Genomic DNA, 21,169 nt, shown 5'->3' with positions numbered 1-21,169 from the left:
CAACAAGGCATTTCCGCCCACAGAACTGCCGCTCACTGGATGTTTTTTCTTTTTCGGACCATTCTCTGTAAACCCTAGAGATGGTTGTGCGTGAAAATCCCAGTAGATCAGCAGTTTCTGAAATACTCAGACCAGCCCTTCTGGCACCAACAACCATGCCACGTTCAAAGGCACTCAAATCACCTTTCTTCCCCGTACTGATGCTCGGTTTGAACTGCAGGAGATTGTCTTGACCATGTCTACATGCCTAAATGCACTGAGTTGCCGCCATGTGATTGGCTGATTAGAAACTAAGTGTTAACGAGCAGTTGGACAGGTGTACCTAATAAAGTGGCCGGTGAGTGTAAGTTGTCTATTGAGTCTCACTGCTATATTTCCTTGAATCCTACATAGCCATGAGGATCCATGGGAGATAGATGGAGTACGGGAGAAATATTCCCAGTTTTAGTTGGTCGTAACATGGTAAGTGAATCCCTGCATGGCGCTCTGCAATCTCCGTCAGCTCTGCAAAGATGAATGGAGAGGAATGGACAGGTGCAGAATCTTCTCCATTGACCTCAGGGAGTGACGGGTTCGACGGAGATACTTGGGACCCCATCGGACCCCCCTATTCTCGTGATCTTAGGGGGCCTCATCACTGAAGATAGGGCCTGACTTGTTTGGTGGAAAAACCCCTTTAACAGTGGCCCAAACTATGATTTTGGCTGCTGAACTACTATGTGCAACACAAATACATACATATGTGCCCATATATGCAGGATCAGAGTAGTAGTGCTATATCAATATTCACAGGATAGGAATAGTACTGCGCTTTGCTTATATGCCCAGGAAAGGAAGAGTAGTCTGTGAACACATATACAGGATAAGAGTAGTAGTACTCTACTACTAATAATAATAGTAGCAGTGCTACTGTGCACATATGTACAGGATAGTTTAGTAATGTTGTGCTCTGTCCATATATACAGGATAGAAGCAGTAGTACTGTGCATATATACAGTGGGTAGGGAAATTATTCAGACCCCTCCTAAATTTTTCACTCTTTGTTTCCTTGCAGCCAATTGGTAGGATCAAAAAAGTTCTTCATTTTGCTCATTAATATATCCTCTCTACTCCTCTTGACAGAAAAAAACTGAAATGTAGATATTTTTGCTAATTTATTAAACATGAAAAACTGAAATATCAAATGGTCATAATTATTCAGACCCTTTGCTGTGGCACTCATATTTAACTCATATGCTGTCCATTTTCTTCTGATCCTCCTTGAGATGGTGCTACTCCTTCATTGGAGTACAGCTGGGTTTAATTAAACTGATTGGACTTGATTAGGAAAGGCAAACACCTGTCTATATAAGACCTCACAGCTCACAGTGCATGTCAGAGCAAATGAGAATCCTAATGTCTAAGGAATTGCCCAAGGAGCTCAGAGACAGAATTGTGGCAAGGCACAGATCAGGCCAAGGTTGCAAAAGAATTTCTGTAGTACTCGAGGTTTTTAAGAGCACAGTGGCCTCCATAATCCTTAAAGGGAACCTGTCACCAGGGACCTCATTTTTATTGAAGACAGGTTGCAAAAGCCCCTTACAGCTGCATTGTAAATATGTCTTTCTGCTTTCTCTCAGCATTTGCATTACAATCTAATTGTGTGTTATAACTTGCCTTGCGTCCTGACAGAATCCTCTGTGTAGCCGCAGAGGTTGGGCTTTGGTTTGGATGCATTAAAAAAAAAAACATGTGACTTGTCTGTGCTGCAGACTGTTTAGCTCCTGTACAGCTCCTCCCTCCTGCTCCTTCACAGAGGGGTGAGCTGACATCAGGGACGGAGGAGCTGTACAGGAGCACAGTCTATGAGGGTGAAGGGGTGACATGACACAAGAGCTTACAGTCTATGAGGATGAGTGGATGACACAAGAGCTTACAGTCTATGAGGATGAGGGGTGACACAAGAGCTTACAGTCTATGAGGATGAGGAGTGACACAAGAGCTTACAGTCTATGAGGATGAGGGGGTGACACAAGAGCTTACAGTCTATGAGGATGAGTGTGACACAAGAGCTTACAGTCTATGAGGATGAGGGGGTGACACAAGAGCTTACAGTCTATGAGGATGAGGGGGTGACACAAGAGCTTACAGTCTATGAGGATGAGGGGGTGACACAAGAGCTTACAGTCTATGAGGATGAGTGGATGACACAAGAACTTACAGTCTATCAGGATGAAGGGGTGACACAAGAGCTTACAGTCTATGAGGATGAGGGGGTGACACAAGAGCTTACAGTCTATGAGGATGAGGGGGTGACACAAGAGCTTACAGTCTATGAGGATGAGGGGGTGACACAAGAGCTTACAGTCTATGAGGATGAGTGGATGACACAAGAACTTACAGTCTATCAGGATGAAGGGGTGACACAAGAGCTTACAGTCTATGACAGTGATGGCTAACCTATGGCACTGGTGCCAGAGGTGGCACTCGGAGCCCTTTCTGTGGGCACTCAGGCCATCACCAGAGATGACTCCAGGTATCTTCCTGCAGTCCCAGACAGCCCAGGACTTGCTGTGCACAGAGCTATTTTAAAGTGACAGCGCTACCTGGGACTAATTTCTGCTTTATTGGTGCCTCAGGGGCTGGTATCAATGAAAACTGTGTCAAAGAAGGGAGTATAAATCATAAATTAAATTTCTGTGTTGGCACTTTGCGATAAATAAGTGGGTCTTTGTTGTAGTTTGGGCACTCGGCCTCTAAAAGGTTTGCCATCACTGGTCTATGAAGAAGAGGGGGTGACACAAGAGCTTACAGTCTATGAGGATGAGGGGGTGACACAAGAGCTTACAGTCTATGACAGTGATGGGCAACCTTTTGAGCTTGGCGTGTCAAAATTCGCCAAAAAACCGAGCATAACTCGGGTGGTGTGTCACCTTGACAAAAAAACATATTTTTGTGATATTTATAGTTTAAATAACAAATATGTATACTATTTAACTTCTAGGGTACTTTAACCGTGGATTGTCTGATTGATCCTACCATGTACTGCCATACAATCAGACAGGTGTGAAATTGCTTAGTAACCTGCAAACTTTCAGTCATGAAAGTTCACAGGTTATATCGAGGGCGCAGGCACCGCTGTCCGCATTTCCTTCATGCCCTCTTGGCATGGAGAAGGTGTGAGGAGCAAAATAATCGCAATGTCTGGTGATTTGCAAGGCGTTGCGATTATTTCAGGGCTTGTACGTCACAAAACTGACACACAAGCCCTGATGACTGTCTTCTATCATACAGTGCACTGACCTTACTGTATGATGGGAGTGGTTGTCCTCCCTCATCCCTGCTCTGGAGCGGGTCAGTGTAGAGGTGGCAGCTGCTGGGACATCACACATGGCAGCAGCAATGTGGCCTCTGACTGTGCCATCCTACCCCCACCACAACTATCAGGAGCTGCAGAGGAGCCTCCTGGGTGTATGGCCGGGTCACCTCTCCTGCTGTGCCCCATGCTGATACCTGTGCTGACTGGAGACACTAGGCACAGCTCACACATGGGGAGTGGCTGGCCCGGGGGAGGAGGAGTACGGGGGAGTGCTGGGAGCTCAGTGCAATCTCTCAGCCTCCCGGCTACTGCACCTGATCATGTAGGATGAAACTTAACTCTCAGGCAGCCGCGTGTCAGTCAAAATGGCTACGTGTGTCAGCACTGACACCCGTGTCATAGGTTAGCCATCACTGGTCTATGAGGATGAGGGGGTGACACAAGAGCTTACAGAGGTATAAGAGCTTGTATAATGGTCCAGCCATAAGGGAACAGAATAAAATCATTCAATAAATAAAAAAAATTCTGATACTTGAACCAGCCATTAGCCGCCATCTATATATATAAAAAAAATATATATATTTGGTGTTTGCCGTGTAACAGACAGGAGGTGGACTCAGTATGGATCAGTAGAGAGAGTTGAAATTTTATGCAGTTAGTTGGCAGGGTTGGGTTGGTTGGCAGATGGTGCAAGGAAAAAAAAAAGTTCATTCTTAGAAAGATTTAGGGCGCGTTCACACGTTCCGCTAGCGCCGCGTTCATAACGCAACACTAGCGCACAGGGGGCGGAGTTTGGGGCGATCGCATATAGACGCATGCGATCGGGTTATTAATCGCATGCGTTTCCCGGAAACGCATATGCGATTGGCCCGAGCCCCGCCCACTGTGTGAACGCGCCCTTAGGTTCAGAGGAGACATGATGTTAGAGACAGCAGAGAGACAGTCACTAGAGTTCTGCAGTAGGGCAGGGGTGATATTATTTGCAGACTTATATAGCTGGGTTTAATCAGCATAGAGATGATACTGGAAACCAAATCTGCTGATGGTTTTTCCAATGGGGCAGTATAGAGAGAAGAGGACCTAGGACTAAGCCCTGAGGAACCCCGACAAAGAGAGGAAGATGAGAAGAGAGAAGTCCAGATTACTTTATTAAGGGTGGTGGCACACGTGCTGTCTTGGCTCCGTTTGCAAACGCAAACGCAGACCAAGCCTCACCCACCGGGTAACGCCTGCAATCGGGAACGAGCCGCCGGTGTTTTGTGTTAACTTAAGGCAAAACACCAGCGTCTCGTTCCCGATCGCAGGCAAACGCAGCCAAGACGGCAAGTCTGCCACCACCCTAAACCACAAAAGGTATAGGAACAGTCTGAAATGATCCCATCCGGTAAGTGATTTCGTTTCTATGTCACAGCTGCTTCTTGGATATATTAGGTCAAGGCTTTATAATGTCACCACTCAATAACTCCACTGCTCTGCTTCCTCTCCTCCTGTCTCCATCAACCCTCCTACCATATAGATTGTGAGCAAACAGGGTCCTTCTTCCACTTGTTTTCTGATCACTGTAGTTTTTGTCTAAAAGGGGTTTTCCGAGACAAATGAATAATACACAACAACAATATGTGGGCGGTGGGGGGCTGCTTAATAAAATTAACAAATAATTATGTACTTGCGCTCCCTTCCAGTGTCTTGCGCCGCCATTTCTCTGGTTGGGCATAGCTGGCCACGTTGGCTGGCCGGGAGCTGTTCACATTGCAGCGTCCGTGCCCCTGTAAACAGAGAGGCACGGACCGGAGATTTGGCGGCACAGGACACTGGGAGGACCGCGGAGGTAAGTACACGTTTATTTTTTAGATCAGCCCCCCCCCCCCCCCATCGGCCTCATATGTATTTTTCGTTTGTTTCAGACAACCCCTTTAATGTAATGCAGGGGTGTAATTAGGAGAGGCAGGGCTCTTTATCAGGCTTCTGAATAGGGCCCCCCTTTCCACCTACAAAGTATACATATTTGTATACTTACACATATTTATACAATCACACACATTTATACACTCATATATTGTATATACACATATTTATACACTTTTGCAATCATATACACACATACAGTGCCATATACAGACGTACAGTATATATACAGTCGTACAGTATATATACACACATACAGTATGTATACATAGAGACAAAGATACAGCATATATATAAACACACACCATACAGCATATACACACTCACCGGCCACTTTATTAGGTACACCTGTCCAACTGCTCGTTAACACTTAATTTCTAATCAGCCAATCACATGGCGGCAACTCAGTGCATTTAGGCATGTAGACATGGTCAAGACAATCTCCTGCAGTTCAAACCGAGCATCAGTATGGGGAAGAAAGGTGATTTGAGTGCCTTTGAACGTGGCATGGTTGTTGGTGCCAGAAGGGCTGGTCTGAGTATTTCAGAAACTGCTGATCTACTGGGATTTTCACGCACAACCATCTCTAGGGTTTACAGAGAATGGTCCGAAAAAGAAAAAACATCCAGTGAGCGGCAGTTCTGTGGGTGGAAATGCCTTGTTGATGCCAGAGGTCAGAGGAGAATGGGCAGACTGGTTTGAGCTGATAGAAAGGCAACAGTGACTCAAATCGCCACCCGTTACAACCAAGGTAGGCAGAAGAGCATCTCTGAACGCACAGTACGTCCAACTTTGAGGCAGATGGGCTACAGCAGCAGAAGACCACACAGGGTGCCACTCCTTTCAGCTAAGAACAGGAAACTGAGGCTACAATTTGCACAAGCTCATCGAAATTGGACAGTAGCAGATTGGAAAAACGTTGCCTGGTCTGATGAGTCTCGATTTCTGCTGCGACATTCGGATGGCAGGGTCAGAATTTGGCGTCAACAGCATGAAAGCATGGATCCATCCTGCCTTGTATCAACGGTTCAGGCTGGTGGTGGTGGTGTCATGGTGTGGGGAATATTTTCTTGGCACTCTTTGGGCCCCTTGGTACCAATTGAGCATCGTTGCAACGCCACAGCCTACCTGAGTATTGTTGCTGACCATGTCCATCCCTTTATGACCACAATGTACCCAACATCTGATGGCTACTTTCAGCAGGATAATGCGCCATGTCATAAAGCTGGAATCATCTCAGACTGGTTTCTTGAACATGACAATGAGTTCACTGTACTCAAATGGCCTCCACGGTCACCAGATCTCAATCCAATAGAGCATCTTTGGGATGTGGTGGAAAGGGAGATTTGCATCATGGATGTGCAGCCGACAAATCTGCGGCAACTGTGTGATGCCATCATGTCAATATGGACCAAAATCTGTGAGGAATGCTTCCAGCACCTTGTTGAATCTATGCCACGAAGAATTGAGGCAGTTCTGAAGATAAAAGGGGGTCCAACCCGTTACTAGCATGGTGTACCTAATAAAGTGGCCAGTGAGTGTATACATCACATATGATGATATGCGTCTCTGGTGGGGGGATGTTGGGAATAGTAGTATATTGGTATATGTGTTAACCCCTCCCCCCATATAGACTTTATACACTCATATTGTTCCATATTGTTTCTACTCTGTAATGTAGTATTTTATTTGTATATTTCCACCTATGATTCATAAAGATATGTATCTCTGGTGGTGGGGATGTTGGGAGTAGTAGTATTGGGTGTATGTGTTATATAATAAGATGTTTATGTGACATTAGTGGTGATATGTATCTCTGGTGGTGGGGATGTTGGGAGTAGTAGTCCTGTGGCGTATGTGTTATATAATAAGCTGTATATGAGACATTAGTAGTGATATCTCTGGTAGTGGGGATGTTGGGAGTAGTAGTACTCGGGTGAATGTGTTATATAATAAGATGTATATGAGACATTAGTGGTGATATGTGTCTCTGGTAGTGGGGATGTTGGGCGTAGTAATACTGGGTGTATGTGTTATATAATAAGATGTATATGTGACATTAGGTGTGATATGTGTCTCCGATGTTGGGAGTAGTTGTCCTGATAGTGGGGTGTATGTGTTTTATAATAAGATGCATATGTGACATTTGTGTAGTCTCTGGCCACTATACACATGGACTACTACCCCCTCCCTCTCTTCTCTGCCGGGTGTCGGGGCCGCGCCCTGCCTCTACGTGCCCGCGGGTGTCGGGAGTGCGCGGCTCCGGCCTGTCTGCTGGCGGTGATAAGGGTGAAGATGGCGCCGGGCGGATGGAAATCCTAATGACAGTCTCCAGGATCGCTTCTATCTGTACCATGGTAGGTGTCCGGGGCCCGGCAGCCTCTGTGCGGGGAGAGTGCAGGCTGCAGGCAGATCGCCCGGTGTGGAGAGGAGGACGGGCTGCGGGCTGGAGCGCCTGGTTTGCGGTGTGGGGCAGTACGAGAGGCCGGGGATGCGTTGCGGCCTGTGGCAGTTCGGCTACGTCATGCAGCGTGAAGTTGTGCAGGGCAATGCCCGGCCTGGTGCACTGTGCCCGCGGCTGCCATGCCCGCGCTGCAGGCGCCTGGCACCGCGGAGAGCCTACAGGTAGGTGGCTGCAGGTGCCCACCTGTACTCATCAGCTCACAGAAGCCGCATGCGTTTTAGCAGTGCAGCTGCGATTGTCACAGATGCAGGAGGGTGCAGTGCACGTCCCCTACAGACCTACCTGCACAGGTACATGGAAGTCCTTGATTTGTCCTCTTCCCTGTCTCTGGGAAAGCTGGGTGCTAACCAAAATATCTGCCTTCCTCACCCAACTTTCCAAGAGCCAAGAAAGGCAAATCTCCTTGATAGTTATACAGCTCTGCTCCACTATATGGTGCCATTCTGGACTCTGGTAAAATTGGGTATTTGCCCACCAGTCGCACCCAGCTTTTCCAGGCATGGATTAAGTAATGAGATTACCGCAGAGAACTTTTGAGGACGCATGTCATAAGCGTGACATCCCCTGCCGCCATATTTAAAGGGGTTAAGATACTATGGCGTCTTTAATGCAGACACAGGAGCAATCCTGGTACTGCTGTGTGTGACTGAGGTGCAGTACCGCACACAACCTGTGAACTGGGGTGTCGCTGTTATCGTTTTAGTATTGGATGTCATTCATGGCTGTGTAGCGGTCAGTTCTGCATTATCCTCTTGTTACTCTTCGAAGTTTGGAGACCATTGAGGCCGTCTTCATGTGTTGCGCTTATACTGCGTTTCAAAGCGCAGGGGAGTAGCTTCTAACAATCGGTGATGTGGTTAGACAGTTTGGGAACCAGCAACGTTTTTACGCTTTTCCAGATCCCGGACACCACAGTTTAGATATAAGCACCTCTGCGTTTGGGATTAGCCACTCCCCACTGCGCTTGAATTACATGTACAAACGCAAGGTGTGAATGCGGCCTGTGCGTCTCTTCAGAGTATACATACGGATTCAGATGCCAGTCTGATACCTTCTATTCTGGTGAGCGATGGGTCTGACCCACAACACAAAGCACAGCCGCTCTACGATATACATTACCGACTGCTGTGTCATGGATATATATGATTTACCCCTTTAACCCTCTAATATAAAGTTCTGCAACTTCCTAATATACTTCCTTATGGACTTTGTTCCAATTCTGCATCACTCTGCTGGCAGTCAATGAACGGGACCTCTAAACAGCATGTACCATGTGACAGGTGTAATTCTTTATAGGATGTGGACCACGTGGCCTGCCAGGTCAGGGTGCAATATGGGTGTGTATGTGCTTATATATAGACATCTTGGAAATGTTCGCTCAATAAACAAGGATCCATAGGAACGGTGATGTCTTCCTGATGGCTCGGTAGTATGAATATTGGGGTCCCATAAGACTGGAGCGTCATGTCACACTGGACTATTCTCTAATCCATCTCTTAAGGACCCCCATTCTCGTGATCCCAGCCCCTAGCTAGCTTGTTGTGACTGGACAACCCCTTTAAGCTTTTTAATTAATACTTTCTTTGGTTGTGGTGAATGTAAACTTTCATGTTTACGCTAAAAGCAGTGGTAATCCTGTCTTCATTTACTTCCCTTATCAGTGTAGATTGGCCATTGTCTCTCTCGCTCCATATGGCTCATTCATACAATACACTTACTGCTGACTGGTGTGTGTGACATAACACAGCTGAAGGAGCAGCTAGAGCAAAGGTTACCTGTCCCCTCCCACGTTGTGTCTGCTTTCCTCATCCAGGCCGCAGGTGACACCTGGTGCAGCCTCTGTGAGTTTCAGTACAGGTCCATGAGAGCTGCAGGGGGTCCGTACACACAGGAGGCTGGGAATACCCCTCAAAGAAACTTTAAATTGTAAATCTGCCGCTTGTCAATGACGTACCCTAAGGGTGATGCCACACATGGCGTTTTTGGTCCGTTTTTCCCCAATTATCTTAAACGGCGGGCAACGGCAGCGCACGGGGAGAGGAGGAGGTGAGCGCAGCTCACTCCCGGCCCTCTCTATAGGAACATATGGCGCACGGGCCGTACTACAGAGAAAGATAGGACATGTCCTATCTTTTTCCAGGGTACGGTGCCGCGCCGTGTGCCCATTGCCCTCTATGGGGGGCGTATGTCGGCCGTATATACGTCCCCCATACGGCAGTGTGAATGTAGCCTGCATTCACACTTGGAGTTTACATTGCGTTTTGAAACTTGATAAAATGGTTGAGAGGAGAATTGCTTCATTACATTGCTGTTAACATTTGTATATATAAAACTCAATGTTAACGTGATTTGTGTTTACAGCAATGTTATTCGGCAAATCTCCTCTCCTCAGGGAGGAAATACTAATCGTGCGTTTCCAAATGCATCACACGAACGCAGCCTCTGGGCATCCACACGCGTAGCATTTTAACCTGTGGAAAATTCCATACACACATTGCGTGGACACAACATGTCTGTTTGATGCTTGCAGAATGGCTACAAACTTATCGATGACATCAGGCGGATTCCCGATATACCCTTAAAGTTAGGATGTATCTCACTGCGTACACATACTATATGTTTTTAGTATATGCACAGACAGTGGGGTATGTCGTCCTGTTCCTCATCCTTTACTCTTTGTGAACATTAACACCTTGGTTCAGGGTGTTCCCCCCCACTATGATGTCTTTGACCTTATATGGACCTCAGGGGGACCTCTCTGGGTGTATGCTCAGTGGAGGCCAAGGCATGGATGCAATATGTTGCATCTGTCCCATATATAATCCAATGGCCTCCACCGAGCATATACGTCGGTATAACAGCGCACATTCACATGAAGCTAGTGGAATGGTGATCTGTTAACATGTGCTCTTCCATCTCATGTTTGACGTAAATAGAATAAGAGTAGGACATAGGGTTTATCAGAGAGGTGGAGGTGACCTTGTAGGACCACGAGGAGTATAAGTGTACTTTTCCATACAATGTCATGTGCACTGTGTGTTATACATGTAGCTCCAGGGCGGCGGAGGGGGGGGGGGGGGTGTGGGGGGGGGGGTTGCAGCGCCTGGTGCCAGACATTCCAAAAAGCACAAAAATATTGGACATTGTTCACATGCAGCAGATTTTTTTTTTTTTTTTAAATGCATCTAAAAATCTGTTACTTTTGTGTGAACAGGTTTGTGGCCGCAGCATGTGTGTTCATGAGTTCCAGATTTATCTGGCTAGATGTTGCAGTAGAGGTTTGGTACGTTTCAGATTACATTTACATGTTTATTTGCATTAGGGACTTGTTTTTCCATTTGATTTTATTACTGTAAGTGTCCTGACATCTGGCGTTGTGTGCTCTGGAGACAAGACGAGGTGCTCCCTCGTGTCGCTCGCCCTCGGCAGGATTGTCAAAGGGAGTTTGTCAACAATTTTTATTTTGATTTGTTACATTCTAGTGACTTCTGGTAAATTTTAAAAATTTCCACAGTCAGTCGTGACCTGTACCAAATAGTACCTGCCACCCACTGGTGAGGTAAGAGGGTCCTGCCGCTAGGGTACAGGGTACTGGTGGGGTAAGAGGGTCCTGCCGCTAGTGTACAAGTTACTGGTGGGGTAAGAGGGTCCTGCCGCTAGCGTACAGGTTACTGGTGGGGTAAGAGGGTCCTGCCGCTAGCGTACAGGTTACTGGTGGGGTAAGAGGGTCCTGCCGCTAGCGTACAGGTTACTGGTGGGGTAAGAGGGTCCTGCCGCTAGCGTACAGGTTACTGGTGGGGTAAGAGGGTCCTGCCGCTAGCGTACAGGTTACTGGTGGGGTAAGAGGGTCCTGCCGCTAGCGTACAGGTTACTGGTGGGGTAAGAGGGTCCTGCCGCTAGCGTACAGGTTACTGGTGGGGTAAGAGGGTCCTGCCGCTAGCGTACAGGTTACTGGTGGGGTAAGAGGGTCCTGCCGCTAGCGTACAGGTTACTGGTGGGGTAAGAGGGTCCTGCCGCTAGCGTACAGGTTACTGGTGGGGTAAGAGGGTCCTGCCGCTAGCGTACAGGTTACTGGTGGGGTAAGAGGGTCCTGCCGCTAGCGTACAGGTTACTGGTGGGGTAAGAGAGTCCTGCCGCTAGCGTACAGGTTACTGGTGGGGTAAGAGGGTCCTGCCGCTAGCGTACAGGTTACTGGTGGGGTAAGAGGGTCCTGCCGCTAGCGTACAGGTTACTGGTGGGGTAAGAGGGTCCTGCCGCTAGCGTACAGGTTACTGGTGGGGTAAGAGGGTCCTGCCGCTAGCGTACAGGTTACTGGTGGGGTAAGAGGGTCCTGCCGCTAGCGTACAGGTTACTGGTGGGGTAAGAGGGTCCTGCCGCTAGCGTACAGGTTACTGGTGGGGTAAGAGGGTCCTGCCGCTAGCGTACAGGTTACTGGTGGGGTAAGAGGGTCCTGCCGCTAGCGTACAGGTTACTGGTGGGGTAAGAGGGTCCTGCCGCTAGCGTACAGGTTACTGGTGGGGTAAGAGGGTCCTGCCGCTAGCGTACAGGTTACTGGTGGGGTAAGAGGGTCCTGCCGCTAGCGTACAGGTTACTGGTGGGGTAAGAGGGTCCTGCCGCTAGCGTACAGGTTACTGGTGGGGTAAGAGGGTCCTGCCGCTAGGGTACAGGTTACTGGTGGGGTAAGAGGGTCCTGCCGCTAGTGTACAGGTCACTGGTGAGGTAAGAGGGTCCTGCCGCTAGGTTACTGGTGGGGTAAGAGGGTCCTGCCGCTAGTGTACAGGTCACCGGTGGGGTAAGAGGGTCCTGCCGCTAGGTTACTGGTGGGGTAAGAGGGTCCTGCCGCTAGTGTACAGGTCACCGGTGGGGTAAGAGGGTCCTGCCGCTAGGTTACTGGTGGGGTAAGAGGGTCCTGCCGCTAGGTTACTGGTGGGGCAAGAGGGTCCTGCCGCTAGGTTACTGGTGGGGTAAGAGGGTCCTGCCGCTAGGGTACAGGCTACTGGTGGGGTAAGAGGGTCCTGCCGCTAGTGTACAGGTTACTGGTGGGGTAAGAGGGTCCTGCCGCTAGGGTACAGGTTACTGGTGGGGTAAGAGGGTCCTGCCGCTAGTGTACAGGTCACTGGTGAGGTAAGAGGGTCCTGCCGCTAGGTTACTGGTGGGGTAAGAGGGTCCTGCCGCTAGTGTACAGGTCACCGGTGGGGTAAGAGGGTCCTGCCGCTAGGTTACTGGTGGGGTAAGAGGGTCCTGCCGCTAGTGTACAGGTCACCGGTGGGGTAAGAGGGTCCTGCCGCTAGGTTACTGGTGGGGTAAGAGGGTCCTGCCGCTAGGTTACTGGTGGGGCAAGAGGGTCCTGCCGCTAGGTTACTGGTGGGGTAAGAGGGTCCTGCCGCTAGGGTACAGGCTACTGGTGGGGTAAGAGGGTCCTGCCGCTAGTGTACAGGTTACTGGTGGGGTAAGAGGGTCCTGCCGCTAGGGTACAGGTTACTGGTGGGGTAAGAGGGTCCTGCCGCTAGTGTACAGGTCACTGGTGAGGTAAGAGGGTCCTGCCGCTAGGTTACTGGTGGGGTAAGAGGGTCCTGCCGCTAGTGTACAGGTCACCGGTGGGGTAAGAGGGTCCTGCCGCTAGGTTACTGGTGGGGTAAGAGGGTCCTGCCGCTAGGTTACTGGTGGGGCAAGAGGGTCCTGCCGCTAGGTTACTGGTGGGGTAAGAGGGTCCTGCCGCTAGGGTACAGGCTACTGGTGGGGTAAGAGGGTCCTGCCGCTAGTGTACAGGTTACTGGTGGGGTAAGAGGGTCCTGCCGCTAGGGTACAGGTTACTGGTGGGGTAAGAGGGTCCTGCCGCTAGGGTACAGGTTACTGGTGGGGTAAGAGGGTCCTGCCGCTAGGGTACAGGTTACTGGTGGGGTAAGAGGGTCCTGCCGCTAGGGTACAGGTTACTGGTGGGGTAAGAGGGTCCTGCCGCTAGGGTACAGGTTACTGGTGGGGTAAGAGGGTCCTGCCGCTAGGGTACAGGTTACTGGTGGGGTAAGAGGGTCCTGCCGCTAGGGTACAGGTTACTGGTGGGGTAAGAGGGTCCTGCCGCTAGGGTACAGGTTACTGGTGGGGTAAGAGGGTCCTGCCGCTAGGGTACAGGTTACTGGTGGGGTAAGAGGGTCCTGCCGCTAGGGTACAGGTTACTGGTGGGGTAAGAGGGTCCTGCTGTAATCCAGAGCTGCTTTCTCAATTCTTCATACAGAGTGTTGTGCTTGCACTTGTGTTTTGGAAGAGTTGATTCTAGTTTTCATTGTTATTCATGGTCTGGTGGAAAATCTAGAACTCTACAATTACACATCACAAGGGTCAGCCATTATCAGAATGAGAACAAGCAGCAGATTCTGGATTTTGAGCTCAGCAGCCTAGGAATGAGCAGTGGATGTAACGCAGAATGGGTACAATATACGTAAAGCAACTATTTTAGCTGTTGAGGAAAGGGACTTCTCTCCTCCTAAATAGTATAGCACCAGAGGCATTACACTCCAGCCAATCAGAGGTCTTCCTGTTGTCTAGCAATCATTCCCCTATTCGGTGCATGGAGGATAATTATCGTAAGTGGAACGTTGGCTGCGAAAACTTCAAGTGTAATGAAATCTTCTAGTGAGTCCATACGAATTTACCAACTCCAGTTTTAAAAACAAAAGTTTCTGCATAATTTTCCATTTGCACTGAAAGAGGTTGTACAAGCTTTGTTATTGTACAATTGTTATCCCATTTCCGGCAGTCCAACCCCCACTGATCAAAAGAACAGCCCCCCCCCTGCCCCCCCCTTAATGAATGAAGTGTTCGGTTTAGGGCACAGTCACACAGTGATTTGGACCGTTCTTAAATGCACTGAAAACGCATTGCTTATTTGTATAGGTACCATGCATTTGGCTGGTTTGAATCTGTTTTTCTTCATTTCTGTAAGTGTAAGCGGCTGTGAAACGGATAAAAATCACCCATGCGTATGGCAAACCTACAAATACGCATGCATTTTCAGTGCGTTTAAGAAAGACCCAAGAACGCACCCTAAGAATTCGTATTTAGACAGAATTGAAATTGCTGAGAACAGCGCTCAGTTGTCTCCAACAGTCCTTTTTACTGTCTGAGAGTATTGGAGAAATCCAAGTGCTGTGCTCTGCAATTTCTGACACTCCCTCCGTATTGAATGGATTAGCAGAACACATGCTGGATCTGCCGCTCCCCCCACTGGTGAGAATGGGACCCTCTCCAGATTGCTGAGGGTCCCATTCTAGTCATGACAGTCAGACCCTCTTTGATCAGCTTTTTATTCCCTATCCTGGGTATCTGTGGAATTTCACCCTTTGTCCCAACTAACCATGCAGCAAATGATTCCTGTGTATCCAGAAATTGTGATAAAAAAATAGCAATATTACCATTTCATAACATTTCTCACCTTATGAAGGAATCGTAGCTTTGGCTTCCCAGCTTTATCCCGCATTTATATAGTCGTCTATGCTCCTCCTTGCCCAGCGTTATTTTATTTGGCTGCAGCAATAACATTCCTATACCCCATCCTGCCGTATACCAATGACAGTAATGCAGCGGTGACATGGCATCATTACAGCCAGGTCAATTTTAAAGGATCGAAATCCAGCATGATAAACCAGTGCTCTGACTGTGGCAATCATTTGTTATCCATGGCCTCCTTCCTTCTAAAATCAATCAGTTTTACAGGTTGTTACAATGAGCAGGAGTGTTCCCCCCTATGCCCACTGTAATCTAGCACAGTGTAACAGCCTTTTTAAAGGGGTTTTCCCACCAATCAAATTGGCCCCTTTCCATAGGATAGGGCCTAACTTGCTGATCGGTGGAGGTCTCGGTGATGAGACCCGCACAGATCATGAGAACGGGGGTCCGAAATACATCCATCGGACCCCTCTTCTCTCCTGGAGATGAATGGAGCGGAAGACCTTGCATACCTGTTCTGCTCTATTCATCTCTCTGGAATTGACTGTGATTGCTGAAATTAGGAGTAAACACCATAAAGGTGCCTGTGCACATACCCTGCTGGTGCATGACTGACATTACTACTCCTCACGCCATCTTATAATTAAAAATGACTCCCGGATCGTGTCGGTAGATTTCACGGGTTAGTAAAGGACTCTGTAACCTTGTGTTGGAGACATTGATCAGCAGCCATAGTGCCCGGCGTACTCTGCTGTCACCCATAATAGATAGCTGGATACAGGAACAGCGCTTCCCGGCGTGACTGAAGTAGGGCACGGCTGATGGTCTTGCATTCTCTCGCACTGACAATCTCACATGGCATCAGTGAAGTCATTTGTGCATCTGAATAATGATTGGACATGCGGCTGTGTATCTGCCGGTAGGCTCTGTCCTGGTATTTGGATCATTGTGATGGCAGGTGTAGAGGGCGAGCTCTTGCTAGTAAACAGCGTTTATGGTATTGTATAAAGTACCAGTACTGATAGAGAAAAAATTGACCCGGACTCGGATTGTGGTGTTTTTTTTTTTTTTTTTTTTTTGGGTGGCATGCAATTTTTTAAGATCACAGCATAACAAAAATTTTAATGGGGTATACCAGGTCTAGATGATCAGAGTTGCAGGATTCTGACATCCAGACATTCAAAAGGGGATTTGGTCACCCATTCTCATGACTGGACCGCCACATATAAGTATATTATATCCACTTCCTCCTACCATTTACATTTTGGACAACCCCTTTTAAGTGTGACTGTATGGAGCTATTCACAGCCAAGTTTGCACATATATATACAAAAGAAATCTACCATCAAAATAAAGCATGATACATCATTTACACTTACTCATATACACCGTGATAATTTTCTTACCGGTATATTTGTTTTCCATGGCCTCTTTCCTCTTAAAATCGACTTTTAAAATTATTCCGATGAGCCAGATGGGTGAGATAGTACGAAGCTGCAGCACTGAGGGGCTCTGGTAACACTCCAGGAACCCTTCTGACTCGTTAACCTAATTTTAAAAGTTGAGTTTAGAAGGAGGGAGGCCATGGATAACAAATAAAAGAAGATTACCAGGGTGCATGGATATATGAGTAAGTGTCCCTGCCTTATGATGGATTTTGATGGTAGGTTTCTTTTAAGAAAGGGTAATGACAAAAAGAAGATCAGGAAGAAAGGGGGCACAACCGAAACTCCTGTGAAACCCACAAACGATATATGTCCTCAGAGATGGTGGATTAAAGTAAATGAGCCTGTGGGTGGTGCTCAGCGTGCAAGGAACAAGTGTAGCAAATGGCAAAAAGGAAAAGGCACATGCGGCACTCACCCGGAGGAGACAATTCTTTATTGCGTTTTCAGGATAAAACGGTCCGACATGGTACAGCCATGAGAAAAGCGCCGGTAGGCGCGAAACGGCTGTCGCCTTGTTGACCCCCTGCTCCTACCTCTCCCCTATTATGGCTGTACCATGTCGGACCGTTTTATCCTGAAAACGCAATAAAGAATTGTCTCCTCCGGGTGAGTGCCGCATGTGCCTTTTCCTTTTTGCCATTCTTTTAAGAAAGCTTGGATATAAACCCAGCTTACTATAGCAAAAATATTTTTTAAAAAAACTTACTAAACCCCTTCGATAAAGCAGTGATTGTACACACAACAGTTTAACAAAATACAATTTAAATAAAATTTCCTCATTTCCATTAAAAAAAATACAGCTTTGGGATCTACTGACAGAGGCCTGAACCCAGATCGTGTCAGACCATGTATACACCCTGTATACCCCTCACCACATCCGATCCTTATAACCTCTACCAATCCTTAACTGGATATGTCTTCAACCCCCCCCCCCCAAAAAAAAAACAGGCCAAAAACGCTTCCAAAACGCCACTTGTGCCATCACCCCTACACTTGCCAAAATTCAATCCAAGACTTCAGCTCAGAAAAAAAGGCGGGAAAAAAATAATCACCTCAGGAGTGGGACCAAGTTGTGAATAATACCATGCTCCCCATCACAGTACATTACAGCCCTTTTAGAAGGCTTTATGTAGTAGTGTGATATTAGGGTGACTCTGACCCCTCACAGTTTTCATATGACTTTTATTATGGATGGGGTCAATATCTGAAAGTCCACATTCCTTGAGTACAAACCTTGTCCCTTACTGCCCCAACCTGTCCCCTAAGCCCAGCTTTCAGATATGGAAATAAAGCGTATGGCGGTATAGCTGCCGTTCACCGTCGGATATTTCATGTTGCCATGAAGCCCACTTTTTTTTTTTTTTATTTGAAGTCGCTCACATCTGCATTTTCACTTAAATCTCTTAATAGACATTTCTGGGTCTCGGTAAGATTAAATCCCTGTCAAGATTAAAAAAAGGAAACAGAAACTTTTTTTTTTTTATGCTTGTTAATCCCATGAGCTTGACTCTACTCATAAACATCAAAGCTGCCAGCACGTATATAACCCAGGCCCATCAACACTTCAGCACATCTAATCCTTCTTCCCTGGTCCATCATCTGTGAGATCACCTGCTTCAGGGGGTTTCCTTCATAATTGCCATTTGTCACAATTCGAGTTTTTTTTTTTTTTTTTAATGGATGTTTAACCTGTTCTTTTTCCTTACATGTAAAGTAAAGTTTTTAGGGGAAAAATTAGCATGTTAAGGGACTTGTTGCTCCCATAAACTGCTATGTTAGTAATTCTCCTTCTTTCTTCGAACTTTGTCTTCCGCCACCTCCGGAAACAATGTGAGTGGATACCACTGCCACAGATTGGCTACATATGGTTGGAAACCCTCAGGCACGTCGAGGAGCGTATGGGTGAACGGTGGTATGGCCCCACAGTATGCGGCCCCATCACAGCCCCCATAGACGATGGCACCTGGTCACGGTGAAGTGAGCACCTAGCCAGATGGCCAGCTGCATATAATGATATAGGATCTGTCCAAATTATGGTGCTGGCTTCTCTGCTCTCAATGGAGATGAGCACTCACCCCTCCTCTCTCCTGCACCCGTCTCTGTGCTCACAAAAATGGAAGGCAAGGTCTCCAACAGCCATGATCTGTGTTGTATTTTTTGGCATTACCCCTTGGTAAACATGCACACTCTCACGAGGCTCTATTACGCTGGTGGTTGCCTTTGCTTTGCCCCAATTAGAGGCCTGGGACTCTCAACTAATTAGTTGAAAGCACATATGTCTTTGTAACGGCACTCCCTGTGCCCTAGGCTTTTCTTTGAAGTAATTGTCATTCCTCCTGAGCGTTTTTTTTTTTTTCCTCTTCACTATTTCTAGACCTGATGTGTCTAGTAAAAGGCGTAATTCTGGTAATTCTGGGACAGCATAGAGCCTGGACTAGGAGAATCCCCAAGTAAGGCTAGAGAATAAACCTTACAGCAAACCTGTAACCTTGAAAATACAGTCTACACTGCTAGCATCTGCAACTAGAGATATACGTGGTAAGCACAATGTGCATAGGGTTCTATCTGCAGGCAGCATGTTATAGTGCAGGAGGAGCAGATCACATTGTATTCCGTATGTGTATGTATGTATATAATAACTATACATATTTATAGTGTTATCGGAAAAAACTGCAGCACTCCAAAGGCTTGTGAATAAAAAGTGTAGTTTATTCCAACATGTGCCATAGCTTGGCACATGTTGGAATAAACTACACTTCGAATAAATACGGTATAAATAAGGGATATACTCTGCAAACATTGCATATAATGTACCCAGTGTAGGAGTGCCAAGTTTCTGCATCACTATTGGGCTGGGCTTCATAATGTTCCCATGGAACATGGCCTAAGGGGATCAACTTTATCTAATATATTGGTAACTGGGTGTACATCACCTGTGGTGCGCTTAGTGGAACATATTTCTACCTTCAGTGTTGGTTCTCATGATTAAACTTATCCATGTTGCATCTGCGCAAATTGCTGATTATCAAAATATATTTTGATCAGTATTATTTATTTTTTAACCCCAAGGCGCACCACAGATCGAGTCATCCTAAAAATGGAAATCTAAACCTCATGGTTAGTCACACACAAGCAGGGTACACACATCTCTGCCATCTCCTTTCACACGAAAATAGGCTCAACTGGGACATAGCCTAAGAGCATACAGCCGCGTCCTGGAGAGAGGAGGGCCGAACACGGAACGCGCTTATGTACGGGGAAAGATGGAGCATGCTTTATCTTTTTCCCATGTACAGTACTGTCCATTCTTGCCTGCATGCTACCCGTTCTAAAAGTCTATGGTAAGGGTAGCACACAACAGAAAAAAGTTTGTATGATGGGGCCTTACACACGTCTCTGCTGGATCCACTCACATGCACACAACTCTTCTTCATACCCAGTCCCAGCTGCAACTTCTATGTGGGCCCCATCCCCCTGACAGTATGAGAGGGTTTAAGGACCTTGCAGTGATGCAGGAAGCATGCGATCAGTCACTGACATCCCTCAAGGTCCTGCAGTAATGGTCATATCGGGGTGGCAGGGAGAGAGCGCTCACTCCACACTTTCTGCTCTCTGAGATCGGGTGAAATGCTTTGTCAGCTCTTCACCCGATCTCCAGGACAGTGATCAGAAGGGTTAGGCAGTGAGTGATTATAGGACTGTAGGCCAATCTCCTCTCCACAGTTGTTGATTTGTTTCAAAACGCAATGTAAACGCCACGTGTCAGGTGTGAACTGAACCTTAGAAAAATAAGTCAGGGGAAAATCAAGCATTCCTTATCTGTAACAAAGCAAAAGGAGGGAAGATTTCTCTTGTAGTCACCTTCCACACAGCTAATAATAAAGAACCAAAGGTTTTTTTTGCACCTTTTTGGATGTTTGAGTCTCATTGGTCAGCCTCTTGTGCCCCTATGATCAGGTTCCCCAACGCTTTTTGCTGATGTGAGGAACCATGGAATATCCCTCATGGACTGACGGCAATGATCCATACACTGGACATGGTCTATCTAGAAGTATCTCTGCTTTCCACACAGAATGTGATCCGGTATTGTCTTCTGTGTATAAGCAGATTATTAGTGTGTGGGAGGCTGTACCTTACATGTGTTCTCTGATAATGGAGCGCTTATGGAAACAAATTACAAATATCCCACTCGCGCAATCTTCAGGCTAATACTTTGAGGTAAACAGGGAGCGATTGTACATTAAATCATGTAAAATTGTTGTTTTCTCCTGTCGCACCATACACAAAAGTAATTGTTATTAAAAAAACACTTTAACCCTATCTCTCCTGATCTTAATGTGCAGCCTGGAGGTAAGTACCGTATCTATTTTTTTATGCAGCTCTGTGGATCCTTTTTTACATTCCCTTTATTTCAGTTTCTGTAATTCCAAGTTAAAGGGGGTTCCGATGCTTTAGAAGTAACTTTTGTTCCACGTCGGGCGCCATTCTGGTGTTGACTGTTACCCCCATCCCAACTATAGGACCCCCCCAAGTATATCCCTGCCGATTTTTATTTTTTAAGGACATCTACCTTCAAAATGAAGCATGATAAACCAGGGACCATTACTAATA

At 47.1% G+C, this 21,169-nt stretch overlaps 1 protein-coding gene across 1 annotated transcript in view; it reads left to right on the top strand.

The window, feature by feature from the left end:
• The first annotated feature begins 7,396 nt into the window (after positions 1 to 7,396).
• USP12 (ubiquitin specific peptidase 12) overlaps positions 7,397 to 21,169 on the top strand; it is a 40,916-nt gene continuing 27,143 nt past the window's right edge. Inside the window, exon 1 of the mRNA XM_072134334.1 lies at positions 7,397 to 7,560. Within this exon, the coding sequence (XP_071990435.1) occupies positions 7,513 to 7,560 (48 nt within the window). The 5' untranslated portion in view covers positions 7,397 to 7,512. The remainder of the gene's footprint in view (positions 7,561 to 21,169) is intronic.

This window comes from Engystomops pustulosus, chromosome 2 (assembly GCF_040894005.1).
Source record: "Engystomops pustulosus chromosome 2, aEngPut4.maternal, whole genome shotgun sequence".
Classification (NCBI taxonomy): domain Eukaryota; kingdom Metazoa; phylum Chordata; class Amphibia; order Anura; family Leptodactylidae; genus Engystomops; species Engystomops pustulosus.
Note: the sequence above shows the minus strand (reverse complement) of the source record. Positions and strands in the feature narration are given on the sequence as shown.